The following is a 23,112-nucleotide window of genomic DNA, read 5'->3' on the forward strand; positions in this document are numbered from 1 at the left end:
GCCGTTCGGCACACGCGCGGTTATCCTTGTTAGCCTCAGCGCTTTGCGAGGTACCCCCAAAATCACACCATAAACACAGAGCAGATGAGCCTTCTTCCCCTTCTGAAGATTGCCAGCCCGCCATCGCGCTCTGCCGCGACCCCGTTTCCTTCGCTCCCGCGGCGCGGGCTTATGGCTCGTTGGCAACACCTTTAATTACGGCGTGAGGTGCGGCTCTATTTCTCGGCAGTCTCGGGGTTTTTTGTGTGGTTTTGCTGTCTTCCGCTTCTCGAGACTGTTGAAAAAAGAATGCGTTCTTTACAGAAATTTTATGTATGCATGCGTTATATTTTATAAAGATGTATTTATATATAATTTGACATTTGATTACACTTAATGCGTTTTTGTAATTGTCAGAAAATTATGGCATCTAAGATTTATCATGGTGAACAGCTAATATGCTTTCTGTGTGTTTAAACATAGCTGTGAGATGAGATACAGAAAATAATGTTAAAATGCCAGTATAGCACTTGGACAAAAAAACCTAGTGTGTATGCAGCAGTGCGTTGGCAGGCTGTGTCAAAATGAAGACAATGATGGTTTTCTGACAAAAAAATGTAGCAGAGACCTAATGTTATTTATTTATTTTTTAAAATTATGCATGTGTGCCATGTATCAGAGGTCCAGGGAAGGTTGTCAGGGACTTAACTGAAGCTGAACTGGATTCTCTGTCACGCTGATTGTTAAAAATCTTAAGAACGACAGTGAGTTCAAGTCTGCTTGCGAACTTTTGCTGAGGATCAGCTGCAGGGCAGAGTAGAATCATGTTATTCTCTCTCTGTTCTTTCTGAAAAGGAATACATAGAAATGTCCCAAAGGCCGTCCAATGAGGCGAGGCGTTCTACCTGGCTGCACAGCCATGACTCTGCCAGGGATGAGCAAGGAATGTGGAACTTGATGGTTCCTCCTGCCACACAGGTCCCAGCATTACATCCCAAGAAGGTCAATTCGCTAGTAAAACACTGAATCCTTCCATTTACTTACAAAGCTATCACTTGTTGCTTACTTGCCTTTGGAGGCACTGATTAATAGAAAACAGAATTATAGAAACCAAACTGTTTCCCAATACGTATGATATAATGGAGACGATAAATCAGAGGGAGTGTGGAAAAAGATGACTTTAATTGTCTGAACAAAACTATGAACTTTGTTCATAACTTTGCTGAACATACACTTGGATAAGAAAAGTCCATTTAAAACTTTGTTTAATCTACAAAACACTAGATAAACACACATAGTCTTTTGAATTTAATCTCAGTCTCATGATGGTGCTACTGTGGTTTGCCTCTTTTGTGGAATAGTTGTTTTCACTGGAGGTCCTGAGATCAAATCATTGAGGCTGTATCTCTGGAGGGCGTTTCAGGATGAAAGAAAGGTAAAGCTACTCCCCAGTTATTGACCCATAAGGAAGAGTAAATTCTGGATTTAAAATTATTCCGTTTCCTGCTCAGAATATTGGGCCTTTCACAAGGAAGTAGCAAATTCCTATAGGCTGGAAATAGATTTCAAGAACCAAGTATCCATCCTCAGGAAGAAGTATGGAAGAATTGGTAGCGTTACTTGATGAACCTGCTTTGGAGGACAACTATACTACTCTTCAATATTTACATAGTAGCAGCCTATCAGGAACTGGCAGATGGAAGACCCTGTTGTCTGCTGTCTGTAACTTTTTACTCAGGCATTTTTATCCCATGTCTTTGGGATGGACTTGGCTTGCTTTGAACTCCCTAGTCATTATTGCAAAGAAGGTAACTCCCATGAATAGCAAAAGATGCAGGGTGTGGGCTTTAGAGAGCTTGAAAATCAGGATTAGTAGAGGAGGAGTTCTTCATTGCCTAGTGACAAGACAGGGCATTGCAGTCTGTTCTTGGAACACTTTGGAAGAGAAAATAGTAATTGTGTGGCTATTTTACAGATGTTGCAGGTGGCCAACAGACAATGTCAGTGGGGCTGGATACATTCTTAGAATTATTCCCCAGTGCTAACCCTGCACAGGATCTGCCAGAGGCGTCCAGCAGTTCGTGCAAACCATCTTTGTGTTGTCATCACAGAAATGGGCCTGTCTGCTTTTTAGTCATTAAAGCAGAGAAGTTCTACTCTGTACATTTTATATTATGTTTACCAGGACATTCTTTTTAAAACATTACTTCTGGAAACAGTTTTCACTCATTTCAAGAAATGATTTCCAGAACTTTGGGGTAACAATTCGGCAAAATCCTTGCATAATCTATAGGAGACTTGTTAACGTCAGCATCATAGCTCCAGTTTCAGGTAGCTTAAAGAAAAATACTGAGCCAAAGTATAATCTGGCTTGAGGTAATTTAAGTAATTGCAGGCTTGTGGGGCCTTGCCAGGTCTTGTAATGCAGACATTTAGATCAGTGATGATGTAGAAAGGACAAGACAGAGCTGCCTTGACGGAAAGCTTCATATTAGCTTTTAGTCTTCCTGCAAAGCTCTATCAACAGATTAACAGTGACATAAAAATGCCTATAGATATTACACTGTATGTCTCCATAAAGTTCACATACCATTAACTGAAAAACACATTTTACATGAAAAAAATTTCAGCATGTTGCTTAACAAATTTGTCAATGGGTAACAAATTACTTACTCCTAAGTATTTTATAGATCCAGTTGTCCTTAATTGCTTAGCAAGAGTCTGAAGAAAGCTTTAAATAACATTTTTCAGTGGAATACTCAACTCTTTTCTACTGCTTTCTGTCCTTTCATGAAATCTTAGTTATTATTAGCTTTTCTTATCAAAGGCAGTTCTCTCCAGTGTTCATCAGTGTTACCCTTGAATTTAAATGTACAAATTCAGACACACAGTACAGTCATAATCTATCAAATTAACCAGGGCGTGATCTGAAATTTCTCAACTATGGTGTTACTTCTCGAAGGACAGAGAAAGCTAAGTCTGTTCTAAAGCCTGTCTGTACAAAGGCTGTTTATAGATGAAAATTTTGAGCTGGGCTTGCCACTGAAAAAACAGCTTTACTGGGTGCAACTGGGTGTTTGTGTTCCAACCTAATTCCTTGCCTGTGTCAGCCTGTTTGTGATGCCATACAGGGAACCGATTGAGCTGGCTGAAAAATAACCAGTTTTGGGGGGAGGAGGGGAGGCTATTTGTTTTCATCCACTTTTTCAGTTCAGTACTAAAAGCTCTACTATCAGATTTTCTGTATTCTTTCAGCTGCCCTCTGAATAGCTCTGAAATTTAGAGATTCTTTATCTAAGTTAGCCCAAACTCAGTCTGCCTACTGACAGTGCAGTGATGTCATGTCCCCTTTCAGCAAGTCCTTGCATGTACTCTGTAGCCCAGCAGGACATCAGAAAACCACAAAAATAGCATCATTTGGACTGGAAAAGATTGCTAATTTACAAATCTGTAAAAGCAACCTTATTTTTTGGATACTATTTCTGTTCAGGACTGCACCGCTACCAAGTACAAGTTATTTCACTAAAAGTAATATTTTTTATTAGCTGCCTTGAAGATAAGTCTTCAGTTCATCTTAAAAACCTTCCCTTCTGAAGCAATCCTATTACACTGACTGGTAAATTTCTGTGGTTTTGGAACAATGAAAGCTAACCAGAGTACAGGAGTTTATCAGTTGAATTTTAATTGTGAAACTCACTTCTGAAGAGCACAGGGTAAACACCATGTTGTCCTCAAGAATGAAATGAGAAGCCTAATTCTTCAATAGGCTTCCTCTGATAACATCAGAAGGCTAAATTACATGTGAAAGACAAACAATGGCAAACAAAAGGAGAAATAAAAATGGTGCCTATTTCCTACAATTTCTATGTTGCTGAAATATGAGAAGAAACAAGATTTAAACATTTATGCAAACTTTTATAGTTTCAGTTTATATGATGTAAGCAAGAAAACAAAAAGCGTACTTTTGGTGCCATGCTTTTATTTAAATGAAAGGAAAAAAACTACACTGTACCACATAAGTAGCAATGACAATATTTTACAGCACAGCATTTGAAAAAATATGGAAGCTATGCTCCATAGAAGTGGACATAGAAGCACACAATACACTGTACATTTTTCAAGAGTGCCCATTAAATCATAATTAAATAGCTGAATTTGGCTTTAAACAGCCAAATAATAAAAACTAACAGTCATACTAACATTAAAAAAAAATTTTCAGTAGCTGTTATGACTGTTAGAATATGAAATTTTGCTCCAAAAACTAAGACGAGAGTTTGGCAATTCAGTCATAGCAACAATAATAATACCCCTGATGAAAGCACCAGTGTGTTCTGAAAAGGTCAGTGATAAATACTGGCCTTTATGGAAAGCTTCCTTTTTTTTTTCTTTTTTATTTTTTTAAACATGATCCCAACCAAAGATCCACTGTAATTAGAAAATTTGCAGGCTTAAAAAGGAAAAGCATATCTGCCTTTACTTTTCCTGTATTAAGTAAAACTTTATACTGCGAGCACTGAAATTTTCAACTGCATTATTCACATTCTACTTTTAGACATTGCACAAATCTTTAACCTGTTGACAAATGTAAATTCTGTAATACATTCAGATACATTTAAAATTAATTCCTGTCATGTACTTAAGTTCACTTTGATTAGATTGATGTGTGTGTCTTCATGGTGTTGCAAAGCTTCAGTTAAATCATAGTACAGACTTTAGAAATAAAAAGCCTCCCATGATAAAACTTCTTTTGAAGTTGTTCACCATATGTGTATCAGATTATTCCAACCTCCTGGTTTCTTGAATCACTGTATATTATACACAGTTTCATATTGTTATTCAAGATGTTCCTACAATACTATTTGTAGGAACTGTCTTAACAGGCAGAATGTGCAAACCCTCTTTCCCCCTTATTAATACTATTTATATCCTATATACACAATATGTATACACTTGGAATAAGAGTTACATATCCTGGTGATATACATGCAAACAGTAGGAATCAGCTAACCACAAATAGTTTTGAGCCACATACATATTAAACATGTATTTTAAAGTGTTTTGGTTTTTTTTTTTACAGTTTTAACAAATATACATAAGAACATAAATTACAGTAAAACAGACAGCATTTTTGAGAAAATGTTTATAATCCAGATGCGTTGATGCCTAAGGCCTTATAATAATTTAAAAAAAGTACTGTTCTAAACTGCTTAATGACACCTCATTCCTGTGCATCTTTTATATAAGTAAATGAGTACATTATAGTAGTGAGGCATAGTTTCTCTCAAAGCAGTTTAATGAGAGAAATATGAACATAGTTTTAGTCTCCCCATGAAACAGAATGGACTACATAATTATAGCACAATACTGTCTTATGTTAATGTAGTTGTCACAACACTGAAACAGAACAGAATCACAAATCATTCAAGTCTTTTCCTGAGAATGAGATTTTTTTTCCCCCAACAAATCCTCTGGTGTACACTGTCAGAATAGCCACAGATTTAGGGGAGGCTTCAAGTTTGTAGTTTCTTTTTTTTCAGAACAGTGCTACGTTAAAAGCAAATCATAAGAGAAACAAACACTGAAACGGAATAGTGATCTATAAAATAATCAAACACTGTTTTGAAATAAAACGCAGCCCTTTATAACTAATACTGAAATATGCCTGGAGTTGTTTTTTTTGTAAATGGTCATATTATAAATTGATTGAAATGTCATTTAGGCTTTTTAGCGATTTTAAATACATATGGCACAGTGTCACAAGACAATCTGTTAGACTGACAATCTGTGTCAAAAAACAATTTACTAAGACACACTGAAAATTCTTATCAGATGTCTATTCTCTAGAAAATTGCTTTCACTCTGAGCTAGCGGATCTGAAGGCAGGAAGAACAGACAGTGGCCTGGATCTTAAGATCAATGGGAATTAGATAACAGGACTTCTGAAAGATCTGTGACTTAGTGAATTCTGTGATTCTTCTGAATATTTTTAGTGTTCTGTCAGGCAAACATCAGGGATCTAGTTCTGAATGTTTCACAGGTTCCTATTTCTTCTTCAGAGAAGCAATACCTGACCGTGTGCTCGCTCTTAATCTGGAACAATGCATAATAATGCACATTTGCTTGAACTGTTTTAGAGGTCTACCAAATCTTTGTACTTTGCATTTTAATGGTATTACAAACATGCACATGGTCAGTCACTACATCTCAGATGGTAACTTACTGAAACAGGAGTAATCACATCACCTAACTATACCCTGAGTTGTTAAATAGCTCATTTGAAGGAAACTTCAAGCAGTTCAAAGGTTTTTCCTTCACTGTTTAGTCTATAAGCAAATCAGTATTATTGATCTGAAAAAGAATAATAAATACTCGGGGGAAAGAATCTTGATTTTGTTATAGCACACAATAAGGATCTTGCAGAACAGACCCATTCAGCTGTTCTTCAGTGACATGCATTATCATTTAGTCTTTAAGTCAGTATGCAAAGTTCAATGGTATTGAGAATATTAAGAAATATTTCTTTAGTGAAAGAAAAAATATTTCAAGACAAGCACAAATACAAACATATAAGGCAACAGATGTAAAAAAAAATGTAGTTTGAGTCACTAAAAAGGAACATTCAGTGCTTCAGTGTATCTAATCAAAATACAGAGCAAATAATACTCTATATATTGTATTAGCACATACAAATCTCCACACAAGTCAAACATTTCTGAAATCACTCAATTATTCACCTAAGCGATAATTTTTTGCACTCCTAAACACTGTGTTTACATTCCAGTTGGACATTATAATAGAACTTGGTGTCCAGTTTTAAGTTCTGAGTCTTGTTGGCAACTAAAAATCTATTTCCTATAGGCAGTAAAGATGAAGTGCAAGTTTATCACAATTGTCTGAAGCAATTTTTTTTCCCCATCTACTATGCCTTGGTGGGTAAAAGTTTCTTAGGAGTTACTGGTCTCTTGGTTTGCCACAAATGGCTGTGAATGGTAATTGCATCAACACTGGCAGACAAAGTTTTAGCAGGTATGTGGCTAAATTGCTTCCTGTCGGAGTTGTATTTATACAGTCCCTCTATCATTTTCTTTGTGATAGATTTGGGACCTATTCCCGTTAATTTATTGATTTCTTCAGTATCAGGGCAGTATGTATATAGAGATCTGAACTGGCAGCCTGAATCCCGGAACAAGATTAAGAAATTATTGGCATCGGATTTTTCCATTTCCTTTAAAAGAAAGAAAGAAAAAAGATTCACAATATGAATATTGCCTTGTAGTTAGAAAACATTAAAAATCATTGGATTGTCATTTTGAATTTGTTTTCTACCAGAGCTGAAACTTATGTCTAACACTGTCCACTAAAAGACTTTATTTTCAATCATTAGAATTTGCTAAGCTTCATCTAGCTGAATTTTGATAAGGTAGCTATCTTTCTCAAGCAAAACCTTACTCATTTAGAGAATTTCAGCTGTATTTGTTTAGTCATACCTCCAGAACAGACATCCTAACAAATTTTTTGTAGGCCAAATAAAAATTCTTTGATCCATTTCATCAAGCAGGTTTAATAGTTTCAAGTTTGAGAACAGGAAATTTAGATCTGTCTAGATGTGCCTTAAAGATCTCCCAGTGCTAAAACAGGGTTTCAGTCCTCCCTAAATCCATTCAAGTTTGGTCAAACCATAAAATCAATTGAAGTGTATTAAGCAAAAGTTCTTTATTAGATTAAATCTTAAATTCCGATTCCACCCAACACAGCTTCTACAGGACACGTGCCCTGAACATGTACAGCTTCTACTAAGTGACGTATGCTGCACCCTAGAGTTAAGCATTACTTTTTTACAGTTGTTCTTTTCCTGGGATTTCTGGAGGTTATTATACTCCCAGTTACTTGAAAGAGGCTGTCTTTCTCACTTGTTATTTCCTAAAAGGAGCTGGAAAGACAGAGAAGGCAGCATCTAAACATGAATGCAGAAGACTTACGAAGAGAAGAAAGGGCAAGAAATACTGTAGTGAAATGTGTTCTGGGAAAGGAATTAAATCCAGATTCCAAGTACCTGTGTTCTTTGGTCTATTTAATGTGTCAAATTTGTCACAGTTGATAAAAGAAACAGTCCCGTTACTCTCAACCTTCAGACTCCGTGTTACTCCTTTTGCATGGAAACACACTGGTCCCCGAGTTCTTACCCTTACAATATTTGTGCACCTTCAGGAAGGTTTATACTAGCCTAAGAGAAAAGGCTGGAGGGCACCTTTCTAAAGTAAAAAGTCTTGAATTTGCCCTACCACTTGGAAACTGGAGAAAAGCCTAGTGGGGGTGTATTTCAGTTCTTTCTGTTCATGAGAGAGCTATGTCTTAGTTCTAAAGGTCCCAGTACAAAGATCTGTATGTATAAGATGGGTAATTTTCATGTTAGGGAAAACAAGTTTGTGAGACAGTTATCAGTCTACATACTGAAGTTCCCACATTAAACAAACAGTGACTATTAATTAACATGCTGATTAATTCAGCTTCCTGTGCTGCATGCACAAGGTGACAGCTATTGTTTCTACAGTACTAGAGAACCTTTTTGTCTACACAAGAAGCAAGTCACAGAAGTTACTCAAGCCTTTCAGTAAGAGGTGGCATAAACTTAGAAGATTCCTTTTGATATTTGCGTTTATACTTGAGTATCTTCCTAACGCCTGACTGTGGGTTGGACTTAGGTGTTTGTTTTTAGGGGAAAAATACCCTTACCTCCAGTATCTTTTTCTTTTGTCCTTCATTTACTTTTCCAGCCAAGCAGCAATGTGCCAGCGCATTCTGAATGATATACTTATTGGATTTAGCACTGGGTTCTTTGAAGAGCTTTGGTCCTATGGAAGAGCAATGACAAATCAGCTAAGCTAATGAATAAGCCGACATAGTTACTTTAAATGCTGTGAAGCACTTTTGGTATGGCTGTTTTGCATGCATAAAAATACAAATCCAAGAGTAAAATAGAATTAGTCTAGAGACCACAAATTTCACAAACCAGTAAAATGTCATGCAACTGTACTGAATTTGCTTACAAATGTGTCTTTCATTACTAAGTCATTATTATTGGCAGTCTTGGTAAATGTATCTTCTCTCAGAGGACATTTTCTATGAACAACAAAACATTTTGCAATTTCAGTTGTCCGGGAGGGAGAAAATTCTTTTTCTTCACCTACACCTGTGATTTCAAGGGTGAGAGGTATAACAATGAAGCTGAAGCAGTGCTTAGAGTAACTGCAGCCTGTCCACCTTGGAATTCTAAGTAAGTTTTACCCAAAACCAGGATAAAAGATCTGGCCTGACACTTATCAGGTTATTCTGTCTGTAAAAAGACTTGATTCATCTGGCTTAAGGACAAATCTCCTCGGTTTAATTTCTGAAATACACGTGTACTTGTTTCAAAACCATTTGAAAAAAACAACATTTAAGTATCAATTCTGAGTCTTAGAAGGGAACGTAATATACAAGCAATTACCAAATTTAAGATTAGATTTCAGTTTGTCCATGCTTTGTAAAAAAAGCCTAGAATCAACACAAAAAAGCTGTATGAAATCTGACTGATAGAGTGAAGATATTAAAACACGAAAAAAGCCTAGGAATCGTATATTCCTTCATTTAAAAATACTCTCTATGCTGATGATCATGAAAAGATGATCTTCAGTACTATGGGTCTTCATGAGAAAACTCAGCAAGACACCCAGGCAGTGTCTCACTATCCCTCCTGTAATTAAAGTTGACCTGCATGTTGCACAGACTGACTGAAGTGTCACAATTTAAAAACAGGTAAATACTTTCTGATTTTCAGAATGAACACTTTGCCTTTCCAGACTGTAGTCATTTCAGGGGAAAGGAGGTAAGATGATTTTCAAAACAAACATTTGCCATCACAGAGTGAGCTATGCAGACTCATCAATCAAACTGGATCTCCCTAAAAGTTTATCAAAAATACCCAATGTTATTTTAGTCTCTATCAAAGTGCTATTAAATGGACAAAATGGAGCTTTTACAGTTCTGATGATGCAAGGTCTGCAATATCACGTGCTGTATATTTGGAGAAAAGGAATGAAGATACCATTATTATTTGATTCTTAATATAATAAAGAATTAGAAGTCAGATTGTAAAGTTTTTAATAAACAACAAAGGATCTGTTTGGAAACAAATGGTGCAGAATATTTAAATTCACATTAGTAAGCAGATTTTTTCCTGTTACAATTTGCTTTTTGCTTTCTGTAACTCTGTTCTAAATGGAGCTTAAATTTCAATTCTTCTTGCCTTGCTAGAGAGGCTACTGAAGTGCAGTGATCCATGATCCCATTTGCCATTCTGAGACTAACTACAGTTTATTCTGGTTGTCAGAAACTCCACTGAGTCAGTACTTTGATTTTGGATTTAAAATTTCAACCTTGTATTATTGCCATCTATTTTAAAGGAGGTGAAAGTAACATTTCTATGAAAGCGTCCTCAATCAAGTTTTAGGAAACCAAATAAAGACACTTGAAAACTTTTCATGCACAGAACCACTAATAGCCAGGTACTTTTCCGCATATTGTTGTCACCGACCTGTGTATTCTGTAGCAGAGGCAACTGAAGAAGTTGTAGATGCGTTTTCCCAATCTTTTTCTCCATTACGACTACCACAGCGACTTGGAGATAAGAAACCTTCCACAGACTCAGACCTAAACATTAATTTTAAAATCTATTAAAAAAAATTCACAATGTTCAGCTGAGAAGCCTTCTAATATGCAAGGAAGGCAAACTGTATTAAGGTAGAACATAGTTATTTGAACTGTAGACTATAAACCTAAATGCACAATATTTACAGAAGAAATGGATGACTGAGTTTACATTCTGTATAAAGTATTCTGAGTGACGCAAGAAGTTGGTAGTTACATGAGGTGGACATTCGTGAATTCTTGGGCTATATCTGGGGGACAGAAACCTAACAGATATTCTAGGCTGTGGAATATTACTACTGAGTGGTAGTTTGGATTACTTTTTACATTGGTACTGGCAAAACAATGTTATCTCATGCAGCAAACAAACCAGTTCTTGTTGGAATGATGAATGTGAAGTAAAAAATTAGTTAGTTTACACTTATTCCAACAATTAAGACAGCAAAACTATTTTCTAATTTTTGTTTTCACAAACAGTAACTTCTAATGCTTTAATTCTTCAGCTTGTGTCTGCACTCAGACATGAATAGTTTTGCATTTAAAGGTCTAAGCAAGATTGTCATGTTTTCTTACATTATTAAATGAAATTTAAAAGTTTTTTTGATTGTGGCTACTGCAAAAGCCTGCCAAATTTTCAGCTTGGATTGAAAGCTTTTCTAAGTGAAAAGAAAGGCACTACTAGCACAGAATATGGAAAAAAAGTGGTTTTATAATAACATTTATCTGCACGCTAACTTCCAGTAAAATCAGCAATAGATGAAAACTCAGTTTGTAATATCCATCACCTTTTGTGATTTGCACCTGCATGAAGGAGACCTCAAAAGGTATCAGTGTAATTCACTCAGTGTGATCATCAAAAGACAATTCTGATGTGAGGAAAAGGTGACAGTATAGGTCTGGAAAGATACTAAAAAGTCTTTCAGGTGTTACTTTCAGCAATTTGTAGTGAATTTTAAAGTCTCAAACCCCATAAACCAAATCATAAGCCAGAGAAAGATGTACTGTTCATTACAAGAAGAGCGCAGCACTGCACAACTAAAACTACATCAGTAGGCATCATATCCTGTAAAGCCTGTGTAGATAAACTATGTCGTGTCTGGAAGAAATCCTGCTCTTAATTAAAACTGATCATTTTAAAGAGATTATAAAATCAGGATACTGTAATCACAAGATTAGGATACTTGGATCATTTTCTTGAAGTTTCTTATGTAATAAACAGAAAGTCACAGAATCACAGAATTGTCTAGGTTGGAAAAGACCTTGAAGATCATCCAGTCAGTTTTCAAGTCATCAAGGAAATTGAAAAGCCAACTGAAACCAGCTGCAGGCATGTCACAGTTCACGAGTAATGCACTGTGGCCACAAAAACATGACGAGATATCGTAACATGTGGTACCCCAAAAACCTATTTGTAGGTTTGCTTTTCTTCCCTTTTTCTTCTCTATACAAAAAAATCTTATCTGAATAAAATTAAGTAGTTATGCAAAAATAACAAATTTTCCTCTGGATTATAATATAGATTTTGTATATAAAATTAAGACTTTTTTCGTTATTTTTATCTCTTTTTACTTCATTTTCAGGTGATTTTTAATGCAACAAATTCTGGTGGTTGGAAAAGGCTGAAGTCCTAGTAAACATTTAATACTTCCCTGTATAACTGCTAAGAGAAAAAAAAAAAACCAGAAAATAAATTTCTATGTTAAAAAAATAAGCTATTAAGCTGCATGTAGAATAAAGGTTTAAAAAAATATCCACAAGCTGAGACTTAAAATCAAGCAGGTGAATTAAAGAGGCTATGTGAATAGCATTTTAGTTTGACCTCATTTATAGCTGCCCAACTGGTTTACTTGGTAAAATTTATGAAACAAATGATCATGGCTTAGGTCCCTAATGCCTGACAGTAGAAAATATCAATATCTCAAATCAGAAAAACATACTTGTTCTCCGAGTACACAATATATACATGACCTCTCTAAAATTCATGCTAATTTTTTACATAGCTGATTATCAAGCTTTATGAAACAAAGCAGTTATTTTAGCTTTACCTTGGTGTTCTCTTGCCTGATTGCACGCTCTCATTGTCCCCTGTATTCAGCGATGCCAATGAAAGACTAGATACTGAAAAAACACGATAAAGCTGTGAACCTGGATGAAAACAAAGTTAAGGCTTATAAACCTATGCAAGTAGTAGAGTCTGTTCATTAGACCCAACACCAGCATAAAAAAGTCAGCAAGAGCTTTTATATATGAGACTCTTACACCCATACATGATATACCTGCATGCATATGTGCTGCACTTCATCTAAACGCTTGCTGACACCCAGCCATTTGCAGCCACCTGGGATGGTCTCAGACTAAGCGTTAATGTGAAGCATGGACACAGGAATGTTGGTATCAGGTAAATCAAAGAATGCAATCAAAGTTAATAAGTCCTCATGAAAGAGAGCGTAACAGACTTAATTTAAAGCTTGGGATGGATTCTTGGAAAGTGTTAAGGGGATACTTTGAAATACATGGGAGATGGAGGGAAGCAGCTAGAGAAAATGCAGCAGAATAACAAGGCAATACGATGCTGTAACAAAAAGGATCACTGAGCAGTCTGGTTACTTTTTTCTAATTGTAAATTGGCAATACATCTTCCAATCATTTCTGCAGTTATGTGATATCTAAAAGAATGCTAAATTGTTCCACATGATTAGTGCTGCTATGTTAATAAATATACAAGCAGTAGGTAAGTGAGTGAAATAGAAAAAACCATGAAATATAGAAGTAACTTTTTAATTTTAATTACGTCTGTATTAAGCGGGAGTTGAAGTACTCTCACCTTATAATCACCATTTTATTTATGGATCTCTTATCTCCCAACTTTTATCCATTCTTAGCTCTACAGGTGCAACAAGAGATTAGTGAAGAATACATGGGTATGTATGAAACTTGCCACACACATTGGTGCTTCCACTGCTTTTTCATACAGTTAACCTTTTTGTTTGTTGATATATGCATGCATGCATAGCAGGTAAGTGATACTCATCTTTTCATTCCTAGTGGCAAATTTTGCTTTCCAGTTTGGTCATGTGCAGTTTCAATTTAGCACAAGACCCTAATAAATGCACGTGCTTGTTAGTACGAAAAACCAAGCTGGTGTTTTAGCATGAACAGACTCCTTTTCCACATGAACACTTGTTACCTGGTGGACCTTTGATTGGTGTCTTAGGTGATTCAATATGATCTCTATGAATAGATTTTGGACGTGGCTTTTTTTGTTTGATGGAAAGGGAACGTGGCTTTATGACTGTATCCATTTCTTCCATAAGCTTTAATTGTTTCCTTCTCATATATTCCTGCTTAATAAATTCCCTCCGTGCTCGTTCATCCTCCTTCTTCTGACGTTCTTCTTCTGTTTTGCGTCTAAAAAAATTACCAAATAAATTCAGCAGTAATAACTTTCCAAATTAGCAGTTTTAGCTAGCACAGTGAGGACAACACAGGCATCAGATTTTTGGAACTTTACTTCTTGGACATCAGTAAGAGGAACTTGCATATTTTTACAATTTTCAGACAGTTTAAACTTTTTGGGATACTGCTACTAGTAAAATCAAAATGTTTATTAGCTTGACTGCTGCACCGAGTGAGCATTGTGCATTTGTGCAGAAAGAAGCCCAAAGTGTTACGCTCTCCCTCAGAAAATCAGGGCAGGGCAGTGCCCTGAGGAGCTTTACTCATGTTGGCAGGGTTCGTATGTTGAGTCTGAGCTACAGACTGATACCACCTGCTGATTTGGCAGGACCAGCTGGCATGTGTCTTCAGCTGGGTTCCTCAGCACATCTGGCTCCAAGATTAAATATCTTGGATATTAAGATGCAGGTTTTTTGACATGGAAGTTACACTTTTAACTAAACCAGACATTTTTACGTTCACTGTTACTGATCATTTGGATCAGGACATGTAATTTTACCTTGTCTCTTCTTTTTTGTGTTCTAGTTCTGCTTCCAGCTGCTGCTTTCGAAGCAGAGTCTCTCTTTCCCTTCTCAAACGCTTCTCCAATAACGCTGCTCGTTTCATTGCCATATCATTTTCTGCCTTTTGATCATCCTAGCAGCAACAGTATTTGAAGGAAAAGGACCCAAAAATATCAAGATCTCTGAATTCAGCAACTGATTTTGCCAAGTCATTAGACACTTCATTCTGTATGCTGGGTTGCAATATCCTAACATACTTTTGCAGTATTTCAACTTTTCATAAATGATTTTTTTTCCTTCCTAACAAAATTCAACACTGATATGACAAAACTTGGTAAGTGAAAAATTTTAGTTTAGAGTCAGATCCCACACTGCATAAACTTCAGTGTTCAGCTTTGGAAGATTCTACGTGTATGGAGATGAAGTTAATTTATCACACAAAGCAATAGCTTTGAAGCATATAGAAGTGACCTCTGCTGATCAAGCCAGGTGTTTTGTTAGAACTGACGACTGCTTCCAGACAAGCAAGGCAGATCTCAGATACATGCGATAAGATATTCCAAGATGGAAATTCAAAATCTTGATGGCTTTCAGTGTCTACCACTCTCTTACAATGTGCGTTATAGTTAAAAGCCTGTTTGAATATAACTCTCTAATAAAACAACACGAAGTGCTCCTGAAAAACAATTTCAAAAGGGAGTATCAGAAGACTATACTTAGCCAGCCAAGAGAGGAAAAAGGACTCTCTGAAGTGCAACTCAGAAACACTCAGCATTTTAAAAAATGCAGGCTATTATGTACTTCAAAAACTTTTAGTTCAATTTTGGGGGTGGGATGGGGAAGTGAGGGTGAGATATGAGCATGCTTAATTAAGGTCACCAAAGCTTATGTTAAAAATAAATCTACATTCAGCATGCATCTTCCTCACCAAAAACTCCAAGCACTTTTCCACAACTGTGCATGGGAAAGGATACTCTGGCATGTTCAGAACTGCAGTATGGTAGAATCTCACCACTCTTATGACCATCAAGTGCAAAACACATGCTTGCACATTCAGAGTTGCAGAACCATCTGCTTTGACTTCAATGGGAAGTCATCACTGAAATCCATATCTGAATTAAGAAGTTCCCTATCAAAGGAAGCTTAATAGCAGTCATACACATCCACTAGTTCTCTTACCTTAAAAAAGAATCCACAACACACTTTCTGGTCATCCTCAAACTGTTCTTTATCACTCTCACCTTCATACTTCTCAACAGATACTTCATTTTTTTCTGGTGGCTTCAAATCTGATAGGGAAACTTCAATTAAGTTAGCTGTTTTGGGAGCTGGTGTTGGTAAAATTGGTTGACTTAGTTGATCTTCATTTGGGGTGAGGCATACAGTTTCTGTGATAGGCTGAGATAATACTTCAGAAACATTAGATTCAATAGGCTTAATCTCCTTTTCCTCCAACTTCTGTTCACACTGTTTCAGCAATTTTGGTCCTTCTTTTGTTATCTCTTCTGTAGGCTTGACTTCCTTCAAAAGATTTCCCCTTAACTGAGGTTCACCTGTATGTTCACCATCATCTCCAAAGCAAACAAATGATCTAGTCTGAATGGGAACCTGACTTGGAGAAAACCTCCTCAATCGGGGTAGACTATCCACAGACCGCGGGGCGGTCAAGGTACGATTTAGAGGTGTTATTTTCAGCTCATTTGGCCTAGGAGTCCTTTGCATTTTAATGTGAAAAGAGGCATTCTTCTTGTTGGAAGACTGTGGAGATTGATGTGTAGAGCGAGGAGATTCCTGTGAGAAAGGTGCAATGGGAGATGGGGTTCCCATGTGCCTTGATGAAGACTTAAAGTCCCGAATCTGCTTCTGAGGAGAAGGCTGAGGAGGAGAAATAACCCAAGCCTGTTGCTCTCTCATCTGCATCAGCATCTCCTGTTGAAGGGATAGACGTTGCATTTCTTGTTGTAGAAAGTGTAGGGAAGAATTTAGTTTCTCAATAGATTTTGTATATTCCAAGATATCTCCTTCATTAAAATTTTCTTCTGAGGGGCTTGCTAAATTCCAGTGCTTTTCAGCATCCATAGGAGTAGCAGGAGATTTTAGCCATTTGCTGTGAGAATTTTCAGGGTTTTCTTTTATTAATTCTGAAATCTTACTAGTTTGTTCATCGCATTTTTGAGTTTCTTTTTCTTTCAACCGATTACTGTCAGTGAATACCTTCTCATCTTCAGCTCCTGCTGCTTCTTCTCGGAGAGGTGATACTCCATCACCTTTCTTTTTCACAACATTAAGAAATGCTGTTCTTCCCATTTTCTGCCGCTGCTTCGTGAATGCAGCTTCAACTTTCTTCTTCTGTGCTTCAATGGCTCGCCTCTTTTCTTCTAACTTCATCCTAAGATGTACCATTTCAGAAGCTAGTAACTGTGTAGTGTCTCTTCCTTGAGGAACAGATGCCTCCTCAGGAATATGATTCCAAGCAACCACATGAGGGATGTTGAGTTCAGAACCTTCTGGTGTGGTTTTCTGAGAACTGCTTCCACTGCTTCTACTATCTGTGTGATTCAACTTCCTGAATTTCTGCTCTGCAAAACTAGTCATTTTAACCCCTGAACTTGAAGAAGCACTGCTGCCTGCCTGTGATTTAGTACTTACTGAGCTGGGACATGGGCTTAATTGATCTCTGTGATTGCTAGCTCGCATGTCATAATCCTGAAGAAATTTAGATGGTTCTTCCATGTCAGAGTCCATGCTTACAGTATAATCTCTCAAAGAAGAATCCTCATCCATTGTCTCTGGAATATCTTCTGAAGGGACATGTATTCCAGTATCTACTTCTGTATTGTCAGTCACGGGACTTAGAGCACCTTTTGTGTCTGTAATTGTATCAGGGGTAGACTGATTTGGTTTAATGTTTGAATTCAAGATGCTCAGTTCCTGATTGTGAAGAAAGAACCCATTTGTAATTTGGTCTGGTTGGATAACTCTGGGAGATTTTTCAGTGTCATGAATTATCTGCAAAGCCTCTTCAATGCTTGGTGTTTCAATCTGATTGCCAAAATCATCCAGAACTGCCCTGTTTTGCAAAGCTTCATTTGGAAACCTGTAGTGGCTGCTCTCATTGGCATTTTTGTGATTTGTGTTAAGTGACTGATTGGCTTTCGTGTCTTTATGAGCTATCGTGTCCTTTTCCTCTTCAATATCTTGATTTTCCTCTTCTCCATTTACTGGTTTGAAGGACAGATTTTTTCTAATATGTTTTGGCATACGGTTGATGTTTAGTGTAAGGCCTTCATTGCTCACAGATCTAGTAATTCCTCTGTTTGGAGTAGATACTGGAATGCTTTTTTCTTTGTCAAAAGAAATGTCAAATGAAACTCCATGTAATGATGACCTAATAGAGATTAGAATAAAGGTAATAACCGAGCAACTCATCATTAATAATGATGAAATATTCACATTTGGTTTTTAAATTACTTTAAGATTATAGTATTAAAGGCGCTGTTAGACGTACTGTATTTTACCTAGCTTCAAAAATATATATATATATGTTCAGTAAAACAAAAAATTCAGCCTGATTGTTCTTACTATCTACAAAATAATACAAGTTTCAATGATACTGAGCTCATTAGCCATGTCACTCTTACACGTTTAATTGATCGTGATAAGTAAATGTGAACATATTTAATGCCAACAATTCAAATCTCAAATATACATCATTTCAATGTAAAAAAGAGATCATGTATTTCTGAAGTTTGTTTCCGATTACCAAGTTCTTAATCCATGATACAGTTTTCTCTTTGTAATTTTGCAAGTCACTTATAAGAATTCTTATTACAGGATTCTGAAAATCCAAACTATAATGGAGCATATTACTATTTATGATAAATAAATAATAATTTTTTAACCAAGTTGTACAGTAAGACTACTTACCTTTTTTCTTTGGGCCATGTCCCTACATACCCATCTACATAAGACATTGATGTGGACCTTCTGATGACTCCTAAGTGAAATTAAAATAGAAACCAAGGTAACTGCTATGAAAAATTATTTTAACATAATCTGCTGTTGCTTTAACAAGTTAGTTTGCTTCACTACTTAGAACACTACAACAGCAAAAAAAGTGGTTTTATATTGAGAATACAAGTAGAGCAACTGAGTCAATTTCATCCTGAATATATATTATACCCCTCATCCCTCTAAGAATTTACTATTGAATAAAATATTCTACAAATGCTACTTAAATATACTACAAATACTTGTTGTAAGCCATATTCCACATAATCAAAACAGAAGTCAAATTTAAAAAATATACACAAGAGGTACAAACACAAACTTCCCATTTATACATTTTACAAATTTCAGAACTCATTCATTGGCCTTTCATGTAAAGCTCTCCTAGTAATTTCTGCATAAATAACATTTGAATAAATATAAGCAAGATAGCAATTTACTCAGAAGACAACACCTTGTCTCACTGCTTCTTCCACCCATTTGTAAATTGTTACCTGGAACAGATGAATAAGGCTGCTGGGGTGTATGCAGTTGGTGAGATGGTGTATAAGTTGGACTTTCCAATCTATAAAGCAAGAGAAATTAAGTTACAAGTAATACGTCAACAGCCACGTTACAAAAGGGCAACCAGGCTTTATGTCCTGGGCCAACACAAAAACAGATTTATTTTTTGTGACAGGGAAGAGTGAGGTGTAATTATCTTCTTGAAATACTAATTTATTAACTAAGAAGAGAACACAGTTGTTACTTTAACTGGACCTAATGCAGATAGACCAAAAAGTAAAAAGGGTATTTATCCTACACAAAGGGCCACAGAGCAGCGTTACTTTTAACACACTTGTCTCCTGATTTATTTCACATAAATGTCATTATTAGAAGGTTCTTATTTTTAGGTTTGATTTTAACAAAGAACACAAACATAAGCATGAACAAAATGAGGCAGTTCCTGCTGGCCTCAAACCTAAGTTATTGCAGTGAATATCACATACTTTTCATGCATCTCTTTTCAGCTGCTTAGTCTGAAACTTCTACTTTGTGTCTGGACTGCAATATGCACTAGAAGCGGATAAAGAAGATTTTGTGATAGACGTGACTTTATAAATATAATAAAATATATTCACTACTGAAACAATAATGACAAAGATTTCCTCTGTTTCTACTTACAACAGATACTTTTTTTTGGTTCATAGAGAAAAGTCTGTAATATCTGTAATAATCTGGAGTAGGATTAACCTAATTCAGTGTTTTGATCAAGGTGCTTCTTCAGGATCAGAACAAAGACATGCATAAAGATGCATGCATTTGTATGTAAAACACTTCTAAAGACAACAGACTTCAAAAACACGCTGGATTAAATCTTTTCATGTTTTTAATTTTGTTCACTGAGTTGAAAAGCACACTCCCAAACTCTCTTTCTTAAATCTGTCATTTTCAAAATATTTGTTTAGTGCTTTTACAGTTTATACACCGTATGCTGCAGAACTGTTTCTAAATAACATTTGTGTGAAGGATATTCACATCAATTTAAGAAAAATATTGTTGTTTTATAATCTACAAAAACATCTTTCCTAAGTATATGTTTTATTATTCAAAATAGGTTCTCATAAATTCCTGATTTTTTACGTTAATAACACTACACACTAGCTACATGACATCTGTTTTAAATGGCATTTGAGATTTCTGTGAAAATTTAAAAATCATAATGTCTGTAAGTTGTCTTAAATGAAAATCATGCTTTCAGATTTTCATCCAGCAGCTGTGAAAATTTGGTACCATAAAGAAAATCTATACACTTAATTTTCCTTCACGAAAAGTCTGATTTTGGCACCATGACTGTGGTTCCATGGCAACCTCAGACATTGTAACTGCTTGCTGCTACAGTCCCACTCCCTCCTCTGCAATGGATCTGGCTCTCCATCCCATCCTCTGAGTCATTTCAACAAGCTAAGCCAACATTCACTTTTTCCAACTGGATTAGTTTTTTCTGTCTTTGTGCACCGAAATGACAATGTTAAACACTCAAGGGGGAAGGAACACGGAGTCAGGACAAGCAGGAAGGCCAGGACCACAACGTTTTGCAGTCAGGTCTTTTCTGCCAGGGAACCTGCAGCCTGTGTGTTAAGAGTCCTACCATCTGAAATAATTTCTTAGGCTCCTCCTTTGTCCTACAATGCAGTGAACTACAATCAAGTTGAATCAAGTACACTGGTTTATGAGGAAAGATAAGGGTCTTTCTATTACTCATGGATGGCTCTCCTAATACTCCAATACAAAACCATATCCATCACTTGTAAAGACACTAAAACAGTGTTGTGATGAGCTAGTTCAATATGTAATCCACCACCCGTAAGGGGTTCACAATGATTTTTTTATTATATCTCTGAACACCTGTCAGGAAACATGAGCAATATTACAAAACACGTTAGTGTCAGTTTACAGACTGGATAGTTAAATCTGGAGTGGTAATGGCACTAAGAAGCTTATAGGCTTTTGTAAGTGTTTAGGAATTGAATTTAGATGCTTATCATAAAAATTCCAATCAGTCCTCTTCTGTTTAGAGGCCAAAAACCATCCACACAGACAAAATGTATACCCTTTGAGAAAAGGTAGATTTATTTGGATGAAAAAGATACTATGTTACTAAAAGAATTTGTCAGAGCAGGGATAAACACATGGTTAATGACTTTAGTGGTGGGTGGGGGTTTTTTTTGTTTGTTTTTTTTTGGTTTTTTTTTTTTTTTTTAAACACAGTCAAGGCTACAGATAGGCTTCTCCTGTGGTGGTGTCCAGTACACATCTACTAACTTTTTTTACGTTTAAAGAAAATCTCCAGAGTGATCGCTACAGCACAAGAATAAGTATGGCACAGAACTCTGTGATTCTTCAGTCTAATTTGTTTTTAAGTGTAACTGACATATGTTTTAACTGTCTTCATAGAACTAAAAGATAAGCCACTGAAGTTTTGTTCATGAAGGGCTCTAAAAGGGGAACATCAGGTTGGAAGCCACATACAAATAGTGATTTTTACCTCAAACCTTTGTTCTGTAGGACAGTCATAGCTACAAGCCCTTTGTTGTACTGCTTGCAGTGATTTTGCAAGGTGCGAATAGCCTTGGGAATCCCTGTTCCAAAAGAGACTTCAAAACTACTGTTTCTTGTTCTCCTGGTTTATATGCTCAGTTTACACTAAAATAACTTCATTGTCTACAAGGGAAACACTTCAGATACACAGAGGAAAAGATTCGGAATCACAGCATTTAATGGTAGTAAGAAATATTACTCCCTGATTAAACTCAGCATAGATTCATAAATGCTAAAAAACCCCAAAACCCCAAATCAACCAAACCCATCCCCACCCCCCCCCCCCATCCTCTAACCCCATCCAAAACAACAAAAAAGGCTGAACAGGATTAGCTAGGTTGGCAATCAACAATTTGCTGAATATCCAATTGAAATGGTAATTTTATTCTTCTCCTCTGTGTCAGTTCAGACAAAATAAACCTTTGCACCCAAATCATAAATACAATGCAATGTTACACCTCATCCACTATGTTCAGATCAGATCACTGGAAGGCTTTCTCTATCCTGCCAAAGAATAAAAAGAAGGCATAATGTGTAATTTCTCTCTCCTATCATAAAGCCGTTTAGGTTGGAAAAGGCCTTTAAGATCATTGAGTTCAACTGTAAACCTAGCACTGTCAAGTCCACCACTAAACCACATCCCTAAGTGCCATGTCTAGACATCTTTTAAATACCTCCAGGGATGACGACTCCACCACTTCCCTGGGTAGCCTGTTCCAATGACTGACAACCCTTTCAGTGAATGTATTTTCTTAATATCCAATCTAAACGTCCCCTGGTACAACTTGAGGCTGTTGTCTCTTGTCCCATCGCTTGTTACTTGGGCAAAGAGACCAACACCCACCTCACTACCTCCTCTCAGGTAGCTGTAAGAGAGCTCCCCTGAGAAATGAATTAAATGTTTGATCAGCAAGAGAACACAAAGGAAACAGGATGTTTTAATATTGTTTCCAAATCTATAATAGTAATGCTAAATATAATTTTACACATATCTACAAAAAATACAAATAATGCAAACCATATTTAACAAAGCAGTTAGCTTTCCATTCTTGCTGCTCACAAGAAGCATTAGAAGTGCATCATAAGTATTTTCTTTTACCTATTTAACCTTCATGGTACTTAAGAACCATAATCAGACCAAACTGAAACCACGACTCAACAGTTTTCTTGCTGTTACCTTAGTTTACATTTTTTTTAAACCTTTTTTGGAAAATTTGCTGTGAATTCCAGAAAAAGAGTTCTTTCAGAGCAGACTTGGGTCAGCAGCACCATATGAAACTGAAGAGGACAAGAAGGCCATGTGACACTTCTCTGCTGAACGGTAAGGGTCGTTTTGGAAACTGGTAAGACAACAGCACGCCGTCCAAGTGACAAACATGAACATGTTGCCTGCCATGCA

At 36.4% G+C, this 23,112-nt stretch overlaps 1 protein-coding gene across 3 annotated transcripts in view; it reads right to left on the reverse strand.

The window, feature by feature from the left end:
- Window positions 1–3,919: 3,919 nt before the first annotated feature.
- Window positions 3,920–23,112, reverse strand: part of CAMSAP2 (calmodulin regulated spectrin associated protein family member 2) — a 90,647-nt gene continuing 71,454 nt past the window's right edge. For 2 of the 3 annotated variants that reach the window (XM_074906746.1, XM_074906745.1), the window contains 10 exons: window positions 21,074–21,086; window positions 19,127–19,148; window positions 18,552–18,621; window positions 15,804–18,012; window positions 14,621–14,757; window positions 13,853–14,073; window positions 12,711–12,783; window positions 10,553–10,668; window positions 8,713–8,831; window positions 3,920–7,204 (listed from right to left, as the gene is read on the reverse strand). In XM_074906746.1, coding sequence (XP_074762847.1) covers window positions 6,899–7,204; window positions 8,713–8,831; window positions 10,553–10,668; window positions 12,711–12,783; window positions 13,853–14,073; window positions 14,621–14,757; window positions 15,804–18,012; window positions 18,552–18,621; window positions 19,127–19,148; window positions 21,074–21,086 — 3,286 coding nt within the window. In that variant the 3' untranslated portion in view covers window positions 3,920–6,898. Of the gene's footprint in view, window positions 7,205–8,712; window positions 8,832–10,552; window positions 10,669–12,710; window positions 12,784–13,852; window positions 14,074–14,620; window positions 14,758–15,803; window positions 18,013–18,551; window positions 18,622–19,126; window positions 19,198–21,073; window positions 21,087–23,112 lie in introns of all 3 variants that reach the window. The other variant, XM_074906744.1, reaches the window with a different exon arrangement.

This window comes from Athene noctua, chromosome 5 (genome assembly GCF_965140245.1).
Source record: "Athene noctua chromosome 5, bAthNoc1.hap1.1, whole genome shotgun sequence".
NCBI classification, from domain to species: domain Eukaryota; kingdom Metazoa; phylum Chordata; class Aves; order Strigiformes; family Strigidae; genus Athene; species Athene noctua.